Here is a 12,493-nt window from a genome sequence, read left to right as displayed (position 1 = left end):
AGGGTTTCATAGTTCCTGTTAAATTTTATGCAAATGCGTTTTTTAAATTAGATTATCAGAAATTTTGTGTGTTAATAGTACTGCTGTGAATAATAAAATATTCTGCCGTATTTAGTTTAACACAAGTAGAAAGTAGAATGTTATTTTAATTTTAGATATCAACATTCTATACAAGTGGGAGGAATCTTCTGCTGTATGCTTATGGAGATGACTTATGTACACATTTAAACAGATCCAGCTGGGTGCATGGCTGAATCACAAAGAATAATTTTAACTATTTTCTTTCTCAGATATCTCAGAAACATTTTTTCTTTTTCCATGCAGTGAATTTGCAGAGCAGTTTGAAATCCAGCTGACAGGAGCCACTGGTGGAGCAGTCCTGGGGCATCACCTAGTGAGCCAGCTCACTATTGCTGAGAGTGACTCCCCCGAGGGTATCGTCCGATTTCTCAACCAAAGTCAAATTATTCTTCCCAACCCTGATACACCCATCACAGTGTCCCTAGTGCTGGAAAGGACTGGAAGATTGTTGAGGGAGACACAGGTGGGCCTTGGCTGTCAAAGACTGAATGCTTTCTAATGACCAGGTCAAAAAGCTCCTACTTTTTCCTTCAAGGGCTTATTTGTGACTGATTTCTAATAGGATAATGGCATATATTTTTGGTATCACAGAAAATGTTGTTGCCCTTCTAATATTCTCTTTCTCCTCCTGCTTTCTTACTTTTGTTATTGTCTTGTGTGCTTTGTTTTGAACTAGCTGACTAACTGTTGAAAATCTGGTTAATTTAATGCACCACTGCTAATTTAAGTCAGATGAATTACATAGTAAAGCTGGTCAAATTTTTTTCAGTAAATTGTTTACTTCGAGTTTTCTAGATTTTTTTTTTTTTCCCCCCCACTCTATTCAGGCCACTGATAAAGTGAAGGTATAAATATGAACCAGGACAGGCCTTCCACAGTCTTGGCAAATGACTGGAAGATTGGCGTTAAAGGCCATGAGCTCCTATTTTACCACTAAAAATTGCCTTGGTCTTCTTTGACTTATTTTGGAAGTCATTGGAGAAAACTGGAAAACAATTAAATGGCCAAATTAATAATTTTAAAGTGCTGAATATGAACTCCTCAAAGGCAATCTAATTCGTGGGAAATTTAAAAAATACTGTAGCTTTTAATCATAATGAAGTAAGAGTCATAAATTAAAAGATTAAAAACTTTTATTGAAGAAAATATTTGTCACTTTCAGTCCTGAAATCACACTTCACAGGAATGGTTTTGATCATGAGTACTCATTTGTGGGGCTTTGCAAAACAAATGATGAAAGAGAGAGAAATACAAACTGGCCCGTGTGTTTCCTGTTAAGTGCCAAAGAAATCACAGTTTCACTTCTTTTCTATTACTAATACCTAGAACAGACACTGTACCTAACTAACTTGAAAATTTCATTTTGGAATGTGTCATGTTTATTTTTCCAAAGGATTATATATTTTAAACACATAGAATTCATTGTGAATATTTTGTGTTCTATATTAGCAGCAAAGATTTAAACACATCTGGTTACCAGATAGAAGAATTTTTATGTCACTGGTGGTAGTCTGTCATTTCTCCCTCTAGGAGGCCATTATATCACCACTCTAAATCTGAAACTGGTATCATCCACAGGTTAATTGGGACATCTTGGGACCTAATTCAGAAGAGGTTTTATCTCCCATGAATAGCGACATCGGTGACCCTGTGAATGGATCATTCTATTTTGGAGAAGGAGAAGGAGGGCTGAGAACTATTAATCTACAAATCCATCCTCATACTGAAGTTGAAGTTCAGGAGGTTTTCATTATTAGACTGAGACTTATGGAAGGGGAAACAGAAATCGATCCTAAGGCAGACAGCATTGCACTAATAGTAAGTCACTGTTGCTTTTTTTTTCCTTCTAAAAGATCTCTGTTGTTATTGCTATTTATTCTGCAAAGCTTTTAAAATTAATCATAATGATTGCACAGTTTGTCATTTGGCTTTTTGTCCCTTGTACTACTTGTTACAGCTTCAATTCTTCAAAAAAGAAAAAAGAATCTGTCAGAAAAATTGGTATGTAAGCCCTGTTTTGGCCCTCTTATTTACAGAATTCTGTGGTTCTCTGTAGAGAGCATGGATGGGGTCCTCTTTTCTACATGTCAGTTCATTGTTCATCCCTTCTTGACCTCTTCTTCCCCTGCAGCTCTCATATGCAGAAGAAAGGAGAGAATCTGACTATCACAGAGCAAGAGAAATGCAGAAATCTGTGGGAGAAGGCAGAGGGAGTTGCCAAAGACAAATTATTGCTCTAGGGATACTGCAACTAAGGAAATATTTATGAGGCTGATATAAGAAGCTGGGGGAAAAAAAAATCTTTCCTAGAAATTGCCCTTTTTTTTTCTTTTTTCCCTTGTCTATGAAGTGTTGATGGAATTAGTTCCTATATCTGCAGACTCCTTGTTTTTCCCACAGCGACCCACGTTTTTCCCTTGTGCTGGAATGTTTCACACTGCATGCCAATGAGTTAGCTTCTCAGTAGGCATTGGTGTTACAACTCCATTTTAAGCCAGTTCACCAGAAATTCTTGTTGCAGCTAGTGATTCATGCAGATAGATGTGGATAAGCTCTATCTCAGAGGGCTGAGTTTACAAACTGATAATGGTAGAAGAGTTTCTGTAGACGAGCCCAAAGGTGCCTGAGCGTTTTCTGCTTTAGTATCAAAATACTCATATACAGCATTTGAAATAAAACTCTGTCCTTTCTTCCTCAGACAGAGAGACTGAGAACTGAGAAGGGGACATTCATACTTCCTTTACTATCTCTTAATATCATTTTGACTCCTGTTCAGTTTAGATCCCGCTTAAAATTCTTCATGTGTCACTGTTTTGAATGAGAATACAAGTCACTTTACATTTTTGATGTTTTGTTTGTTTACTTTTTTACAGATACAGAAGTTTGGTGATCCTAATGGAATTGTACGGTTTGCTCCTGAATCCTTAGCTGAGAAAAACTGTACAGAACCCTCAGCAGTGGAAGGGCCACAAAGCATTACACTGTTTGTCAGACGAATTCAGGGCACTCTGGGAAACATAACGGTATTATCACTCTTTCCTAATAAACAATATAATCCAGAATCATCATCAGTATCAATGTATGGAGGAATATCTTATTCTGTGCCTTTCATTTGCTTGTTTCTCAAATTCTTTTTTGACATCTTGCCTGTTAGACTGATTTTAGCAAGGGCTTAGCCCTAGTACTTGTGGTTTGGAAAGTCAGATTCAGTCTCCCCTGGTCAGGTTAAAAAAAAGAAAAACAGTACTTCAGTGCTTCTCTCCTCTCTCGCTTTCCTGTGTGTTTTTGATGGGAGAACAGAAGAGACCATATAATCATAGTGAGCTTTCTTTGAGATCATCACAATATATTTTTCCAGCCATATTTAAAGTTAAGAATCAGTTTTTTTGAACCATCACTCACATTTTTTTTTTACTGAACGTTGTTTAGAAGTAAGCGTTTTAGCAGATACTTGTTTAATAAAAAAAAAAAATCCATTAATGGAAGCATCTGATTTGTTTAATGAGAGTTTTTCACTTTTTTTTTTTCTAACGTGAGGAATCTTGGAAACAGGAAAACCGGCAAGGATATGTTGCTGTAAAAATATGATTAATTTTTAAAAATTCAGAGATTCCATATAGTTTTACATAAATATTCTGAAGATATGCAAAGGACATCTTTAAATTCACAATACTGTTAAAGGAACAACACACCCTTTTGTAAGACAGTTTGTGTTCTTGCTGTGCCTACCTAAACCAATATTTATTTTACCCTCTTAAAACCAGTCTGTTCCATATCCTATCTGTACTGAATCCTGAATATGAAAGTTTCTGAGTCAGTGTGTAATTTTGCTTTCTTTTGTTTTGTGCATTTTCTGAACTCATTTCAGGTTTACTGGGAAATAAGTAGTGAATCTGACATCACAGGTGACTTCCTTAGGACAGAGGGCTCTGTTGTCATTGCTGACCAACAGAGTACAGCTGAGATAAATATCTACCTGTTACCTGATGACATTCCAGAACTGGATGAAAACTATGTGGTGCAGCTGATTTCAGTAGAAGGTGGAGCAGATTTAGACCAAGAGAAAAGAATTTCAAAGATCAATGTGTTTGCAAATGATGATCCTCATGGGGTGTTTGCCCTGTACTCTGATCATCAGTCAGTATTCATAGAGAGAAGCCTGGATCGGTATGTTCAGATCAATGTAACTCGGCATGCTGGGGCGTTTGGAGAAGTGATGGTTGAGTACCATATCATGTCTCATCATGAAGAAGTGCTAATTGAACCTGAGAACGAGGTGGGATACCTCACAGTAAAAGACGGTGCCAGCTTTGGAGTGAAAAGAGTGCCAATAAGTAACCAGGTCTGTATTATCCTTTTAGCTCCTATGATATCTATTGTTTCCATTTGTGTCCATCACAATACCAATATAGTGGAAAAAGATACTAAACTCTCAATGGTATCCACCATTATGGATTAGAACTGGGTTCAAATACCACATTTTCAGATAATAGTTGTAAAGTCGCTGCTACGCAGCTGTTCATATATTCAGTCTTTCCTTCCATCATTGCTCTGTGTTACTATCAGTTCAATATTTTATTATTATATTTATGCAACTATTTCCTCAAGTTTCCCTTTTGGGTTGTAAATAGTGACCTGTCAGTGCTGACTCATGAAGCAGCTAGCAAATTTGTGTGCAGTTCTCTGTGTTCCCTGGTTGGTTGTTGTTATTATTATTAGTGTCTTACATCCACACTTACATCCTTTTACAACCATTTTATGTCTTTATAATCCTAAGGATTAAATAAAGCTGAGGCTACTGTGTTAGATACAATTTATTAAAATGGCAGTAGTTGGTCTACAAACTCACATTCGAACAAAATGCTGGCAAATCACATTCACAATATCGATGTTTTAGCTGTATTTCTTTTGAGACACATAATCAACAAAACACTTGCCACGAAAACACTGCTTTTTGTATGCAAGTAGAGCAAAACCTGCAGGTTGTTCTGCTACTTAATTTTTTGAACTGGTGAATATGATGGTTTTAGTGGAATTAAGTTTTTACCTTTTTGATTGAATTTTCTCTCTCAAAGGCATTTATTCTACTGGGCTTGAATTTTACTCTGGAACTGACTAATGTAAGCCTGGTTACGGGAAGTGCCAAGGATGTGCCTAAAATATTAGGAAAAGCAAAGTCAACTATTCTGCTTGTTCCTGAGGAAGCTGCCAATTCGCAGGTCAGTAGACTGGCTGCAGTGTAACGTTTCTATGACACAGGGAAGGTATGCTCCATTACAAAAGATAGATGCTATGAGGATTCAACTGGCTTCACAAAGTTTTCAGCTTTGCAACCAATCTAATGACTGACAAGAATTTTCCAGTTATTGTACTGTATATTTTCTTTTCTCTGATACAAATTTTTACAGAAATGTGTTAATACAGTTTGAAAATCTCTTCATCTGTAAAATGCAGAGAGTGTAAATATTATGGTTAGTTTATATTTTTGCTTATGTGAAATGAAAGTTCTGAGGCTTAAAAGAAAAGGACTAATTCTGTACAATGTTATTCCTGTAAGTATAACAGCCCTGAAGTAGGTAACAGCGTGCATGCAGTAATATGTGCAAAATGAGGTGTAAGTCATGCTGGTTTTAATGCAGTTGACAATATATTTGGCTAATCCCTGAGTAGAGAATTTTCCATTTGTCTACTCTGCATGAGAGTGAGAAAAGAGAATTTGCCTGTTCTGTGTGCTACAGTTCCCATTTTGTATGTCAGGTAAAGACCATAGCATGCTGAGTTTTTCTCACTTAAATTTTAGTGAACAAAAAGTCTGTTAAAATGATTTTTAATTATTTTAATTGTCTTGAAGCATGTTCTGTCTTTTAATTTGTAATTGAACTTAAATGGTTCTTCTATAAACGTTGTTTACTACCATACATCCATTTATCATTGCTTTTAGAATGTGCTAATTATTAAGGCCCATTTGCTGCTCAAAGAAAAAGAAAATTAGATCACACTAGCAAGAATAATTTTTGAACAATGCCATGTGGCAACAACTTGCTTTTCACTGGATACACAATTAATAATTCATTTTAGACCTATGTGTGTATATATATGTACTGCTACAGCTATTGCCTGGGAGCATTAAGGGCAACAACAGACACAGAATGCTGTATCCAGTGTTTTCAGTGCTGAAATGTCAGTCATACTGGTTCCTTTTCCCAGAGATGTAATTCTCAGAAATCTAAGATTTAGAAGTATTGTTAAATAGTTGTGAAGGAAGCATGTGTGTATACACAACCACACACACATATGTATATGCACACATACATATATGCATATATACACATATAGATACATATGTGTATATACATACCTCTATGCGTGCATAATTACTGTTTAAAATGCCTATTTTGCAAAATATAGTATGTTTCACCTATGTTATTGCTCATTTTTATTTCATGTTCTGTAACAAAATCTACTGTGTTTCCACAGGTTGGCTTTGAATCTGTGATTTTACGACTTGCAGACATTGTAGCAGGGACAGGCCAGGCTGTCGTAACCAGAAAAGGAGTTTATGGCTCTGTAACAGTTAGCTGGATTTCAGGATACCCACTAGACCTAATCACTGACTTTGCTCAGCCAGGCAATATTACTCCTCCATTTGGTAAGTACTTGCCCGAGGGAGGAAACAGCTATGAAAGTTGCATAAGTGATGATTCCACCTTTTAGTTATTTGTACCTACACATGCTTCCTCTATTAATGAAAAGTTATTAGAATGAAATTGTATGGTCTAATTTTTTTACCTGCGAGGGATATTTATGAGCAAAAAAGGAACTAAGCTTCATAGAGACATGTCTGGGAGGCAGGCACAAGCCTGCGCCCCTGATGGACAACTTTATTGTATGGATTTCTTCTTCCTAAATGGAGTGGAATTGTGACTAAAGTACCTACCTAAAGACAATTCCTATTTACTGACTTTGACTTGTGCTCTCTCACTCTCTCTTTCAGGTACTGTTGTATTTTCTTCTGGTGAGCAAAGTAAAGTAATTTCATTTCAAGCTACTCCAAGCCTAAATAAACATGAGTCATTTGCCATCACTTTAACAGCAGTGCACACCAACGTGTCTGGTGGGGCTCGCCTCAGGTAAGGTTATTACTCCTGCATTGCACAGATGGCTGTAAGAATTACAACCTGTGTACAGGCATACACCTCATACAATTCCCTATTAAATTATAGGTAGGTAGCAAGTTGTGCCTACCTTGATAAATTTGTATGTCTTGTCTCAGGTTGAAATAGTGTCAGTGCTGCATATCTGACCTGATCAGAACGAAGACTTTTCTCCAATTTCAGTCTATTCCATATCACTGGGATCCAACGTACCTAGAATGTGTCTAGAATGATGGAGACAGTTAAGAACCAAGATCAACAGTTTTAGCCAGGAAGCTGCAGAATAGCAGCAACTCCAGCAGTTTTTATTAGTGTCCCTAAAAATCCGTATTTAGAAGGTCTTAGATAACAAACATTATTTAAAATAAATAAATGAAACAAGAAATGCTCTGATAATACCTGATTTATATAAAAAAATCACTTTTATTCTTAAAAACCTAGCACAGGAGGTAAAGCTGACCACTATTTTGAAGACTCTATTTTGAAGTGGTCGAAGGGGTCTAGTTTGTTAACGAAAATCACTCCCTGCAATTGCAATGCCATTTGGTAGTCGCTAGCACTGAATTATGGGTCAGTTCTAAAGACAACTGTAAGACCCAAGGTTTAGGAGAGAGTCTTAGTCTCAATGCTTATTTTGTTAGGAAGGAAATATATTTAATATGAATAAAGTTGAGCTTAAATTGATACTGATAATAGGGCTCAGATCTGGTAAAAATTACTATGAGTAATATGGGGGGGGGCAGTTAGTATTTCAAAGCCTCACTGTAAGTCTTAAAATAACTTCCCTTCCTTCTCTAGCTTCCTAGCTAAAGCTGAAAGTCTGCTAGCGTCTGTCTTCTCCACAGTTTTCCCTTGGTGCAGGAAGCTTGTTCAGTTATTAAAACTGGTATTACTCAGAGTGTCTGTATTGTATTATGTCTCTCTGCATCGTGTCCACAATAGAAAGACATCATACTTTCCTTTGCCTCTCCATTTTCTCAGGAAGACCTTACTTTATTTACCCTTTACTCTGTATCTTGTGCTGACTCAGGATGCATCAAGCCTATGGACAACTGTTTGATCCAGTAATTGCAAAACCAGAACCTTTTTGGCTCTTGTTTTTTATTTTTGCTATTGCTTCCCTCTACTGTTACACATTTGTTACAGCCATCACCGACTGTTCTCTGGAAATGATTCTGCTTGGGTGTTTTACTTTTCAAACTTCGTATTTCCTCTCTCAACTTTGATACCTTTTCTGTTTCAGATCCAGATTTACTATAGCTGAAATTGAGCCAATGGGGATATACCAGTTTGCTCCTAACTCAAGGTCAATTTCAGTTGAAGAAGATGTTCAGACAGTCACACTACATGTCCAAAGACTGTTTGGTTTTCAAAATAATCTCACTAAACTGACCTATCAGACCATTCCAGGAAGTGCCAAACCACTAGAGGACTTTATACCCATCTACGATGGAGAGCTTATGATTTTACGCTTTCAGACAAGTGCTGTGATAGAAATATCAATAATAGATGACAACATCTCTGAAATGGAGGAAGTTTTTTTTGTAAATTTGACTGCTGTGGAAATTTTGGATGTTCAACCTGTGAATCCTGCCTGGAGTCCACGTTTGAATCCAGCTTTCAGTGTTGCAACAATTAATATCCTGGCTAATGATATTCTTCATGGAATACTAAGTTTAGGACCAGAGTTAACTTATGTTGAAGAAGATGCAAACAACAGTACCCCCAACACAGTGGTACTTCATATCAGAAGGACCAAGGGGTTTACTGGTGATATTGAAGTAACTGTTAAAACCTTTGGGGGTGTGAGTGCACAGAGTGGAGTAGATTCATATCCTTTTGGAAATGCTTGGAAATCAAACTTCACATGGGCAATGGAAGGAGAAGATTTTGAGGAACAGTCAGTTTCTCTGACTTTGCTGGATGGAGAAAGAGAAAGCAAGGTGTCCATTAAAATTTTTGATGATGATGAGCCTGAAGGACAGGAATTGTTTTATGTTTTCCTCTCAGATCCTGAATGTGGAGCTCAGATTGTGGAAGGAAAGGATGAATATGGATTTGCTGCCTTTGCAACAGTGATTATTGCAGGTAATACTTTTTTCCCCCAGAAAAGTAGTAAGTACATCTGAGTTAAATAACAGTAAATAACTGTATGTTCTAATACCAATTTTCATGTAAAGATTGGGATTCTATTTGATGATGAGCGGGTTTTTTATTCCCAAATCTTGAGTTCCAGATCAGCAGGGGGAAGCATCTAACATACCAAGCCCACCATGCATCCCTTAGCAAAGTAGCCTAACATGTATTTATAGATGCTGCTTATCTCTGTTCTTGTCCTGTTTTTCTTCAGGAAGCCAAAGGCTAAACTTGAGTGGTTTTATTACAGATGTAAGCCTTGCAGGCTTTTTTTTTTTCTTTGCCATTTCTTTGCCATTGGAGGTTGGACTAGAAGATCTCCAGAGGTCCCTTCCAACCCTAATGGTTCCATGATTTTTTCAGTTTTATGTTGTATAGGGTTTGTACAAAGTATAAGCAGCAGTTTCTGGTTTTGTTCTTTGATACTATGCAGTTCATATCTGCAGTAGTCCTCTGCTTCTGAGGATGGAGGGTAGGAATGGACTTGTATAGACATCAGGGGAGAATTTTTCTTTCAGTCACTGAATGCTACTGTGAGAAAGTGATGTCTGACCTCCAGTTTCACTTATCTTTCAGATATCTGTCAGACTTAATAATTGAATATAAACCAAGTTTAACCACAATATAGCTCATGTTTTAGAAACAACTTGGGAATTGGAACAGTTTAGGCTAATCAAGAAAGTCACATGTAAGGTCCAACATTTACTGAAGTTTTGTGTATTTAGATAGTCTTAACAAAACAAGGTAGGTGTTGAGAACCAGGATGAAACTGTGCTGTTGGATGAGCGTATGCAGCAACCAAGACTGTGTGCAAAACCAGACTGTATAAAATACAAGTTTCCTACATGTGCACCATCTTTAGAATTCACCACAGAAGTAACCAAGTGTCCTGTACGTGCAAGTTAACCAAAGAAGTACGTGCATAGGCACAGGTTGGAATTTGAACTTGTATTGAATCCCACAGAGTGTATTAACATCCTCTAGATTTACACCCTGAGTACAATGAGCACATAAAGTAAGATTGAGAGACAACTTACGCTAAGCACAAAGGTTAAAGCATGTATCTGCATTTAACTGTATAAAGAGAAAGATACGACAGGTTAAGTATTTGTGCATGCACATATGCAAACATGCAGTTTCTATTAATCTTCAGTGTATATATTGACATTTAATAAGCACTGAGTCAGAAGTAGATTGCCTTTTCAATTGAAGAGTAAAGCCATCACTACCTGTAAGGAGAAATCCTTTACAAACAAGATTTAATGGAACACTGTGCAGACATTAGTTTCCCCTCATTAACCCTGGGTTTTTTTCATCTCTACTGCTGTTTTGCTGAAGTTATTTACATTCCCATGAGGACAATGAAGTATTTTGCAGCTCCCTAGTTCTACATACTGAATTAAAGATGCAGGAGAAAAGCTGATGTAACAATTTGGGAAGATAAATTATGGGTGGGATGAATAGGAAAGCTGAGGTCATATGCTTGGAAGCCCATCTTTATCCCATAATTTTCTGTGTCAATGCTGTCCATCCAGGGGAATGCTGAGGCCCATTCCTGTTTAGAAAGAATATGTTTTAAGGGTTATCGTAGAATCACAGCCTGGTTTGGGTTGGAAGGGACCTTAAAGCTCATTCAGTTCCAACCCCACCTTCTACTAGACCAGGTTGCTCCAAGCCCCATCCAACCTGCCAGGGATGAGGCAGCCACAGCTTCTCTGGGCAACCTGTGCCAGCACCTCACCACCCTCACAGAGGAGGGCTTCTTCCTAAGATCTAATATGTAAATCTACCCTCTGTCACCTTAATGCCGTTCCCCCTTGTCCTAAACATAATATGGTAAATGTAAAATAATATGGCTGAAGTCATATCTCATACGGGCATTATAAGCAAGACTTTTAACAATATTCTGGACCACTATAACACCTAGTCTCTTGAAGTCAAGCAATTCCTAAATGCTTGTGAAAATACAAGCTTATGTGCATAGATAGTGCCAGCACTCTCATAAGGAATTTACTTTTAAAAATACTTATTCTACTGGTTAGAACAAAATTTAGAAATGCCGACGTTTAAAGTTTTAGATAAATATGGACTGTAAATTAAGACTAGAAATAACAAATGAAATGTGCTTGAGGCATTCCCAAGTGGTACTTTGCAGCATGCTTTTGATAGTTAGGGGTTTTGGGGTTTTTTTTTCAGTTATCTGTATTAAAATCATAGTTTAGTCTCAGCTTAACTTTCTTGCTAATTATCTTCATGGACTGTTTCCTATATAGGAAGTGATCTCCAGAATGGCATTTTGGGATTCATTCCAGAAGTACAAAGTGGTCTTGTACTTGATGAAGACTCAGAAAACAGAGAGGTGCTGCTGATTGTCACAAGGCAACCAAACAGGTACAGGCAAAAGCGGGTTCAAGTGCTCTTCCCACACTCTGTAATATGCTGCTCTTAGTGGAAGAGGTTATGATAGCATTTTATAATAAATCTTTGCTTTTCACTTCCTTTAATAGCTTCCCAGAATTTGACAAATAGGCTTTTAAGTTGTGAATGTGATTAGGTCTGTCACTGTACTGGTATAAAACAGAAATGGAAAAACGCAAATATTTTCCAACTTACACCATTAGACAGCAAATGTGAAAGCTTTGCTTATGATAAAACTGCTAAAAAAGGTGTAAGTCAAATTCTCATCCTTCTATGTAACAGAAGTAGGTATGAATGCTAAAATGAGCAATTAAAAGTCAGTACTACGCTTATGTTGTCACTCACACAGATCCTATGTTTTTTTCTAATTAACATATGTATGTTGCATATTTGTGTTCTTTAAACAGATATGCTCAAGTACTCTAAATTCCTGAAGCTTATAGGAAGGAACTTCTCCCTAGCTTTCTAGACACATGGTTACACCAGTGTCTTTTATTTAACTAATCTCATTTTTCTGAAACAAAAATTGAGAAGGATCTGGGTGCCTGTAGTTGCTATATTTTCTTCCTCTGTTACTTTTTGGCAACTGAAACAGATTTTAGAAGAAAGAATTTAAGTAAAAAGAGAGACATTTTCATCTTAAAGCAGTTTGTTCCTAGTGATAAGTTCTGAATAGTAATGTGTGTGTTACCTCTGTGGTTTGT

At 37.0% G+C, this 12,493-nt stretch overlaps 1 protein-coding gene across 1 annotated transcript in view; it reads left to right on the top strand.

Annotated features, from left to right (window-relative positions):
- The window catches only part of ADGRV1 (adhesion G protein-coupled receptor V1), a 273,160-nt gene that overhangs the window by 99,149 nt on the left and 161,518 nt on the right, over positions 1 to 12,493 (top strand). Inside the window, exons 67-75 of the mRNA XM_030511555.1 lie at positions 325 to 544; positions 1,660 to 1,899; positions 2,955 to 3,104; positions 3,950 to 4,423; positions 5,157 to 5,300; positions 6,559 to 6,730; positions 7,076 to 7,211; positions 8,479 to 9,323; positions 11,645 to 11,762. Coding sequence (XP_030367415.1) covers positions 325 to 544; positions 1,660 to 1,899; positions 2,955 to 3,104; positions 3,950 to 4,423; positions 5,157 to 5,300; positions 6,559 to 6,730; positions 7,076 to 7,211; positions 8,479 to 9,323; positions 11,645 to 11,762 — 2,499 coding nt within the window. The remainder of the gene's footprint in view (positions 1 to 324; positions 545 to 1,659; positions 1,900 to 2,954; positions 3,105 to 3,949; positions 4,424 to 5,156; positions 5,301 to 6,558; positions 6,731 to 7,075; positions 7,212 to 8,478; positions 9,324 to 11,644; positions 11,763 to 12,493) is intronic.

This window comes from Strigops habroptila, chromosome Z (genome assembly GCF_004027225.2).
Source record: "Strigops habroptila isolate Jane chromosome Z, bStrHab1.2.pri, whole genome shotgun sequence".
Taxonomy (NCBI): Eukaryota; Metazoa; Chordata; class Aves; order Psittaciformes; family Psittacidae; genus Strigops; species Strigops habroptila.
The sequence above is the reverse complement of the archived record's forward strand: the minus strand, read 5'-3'. Positions and strand labels throughout refer to the sequence as shown.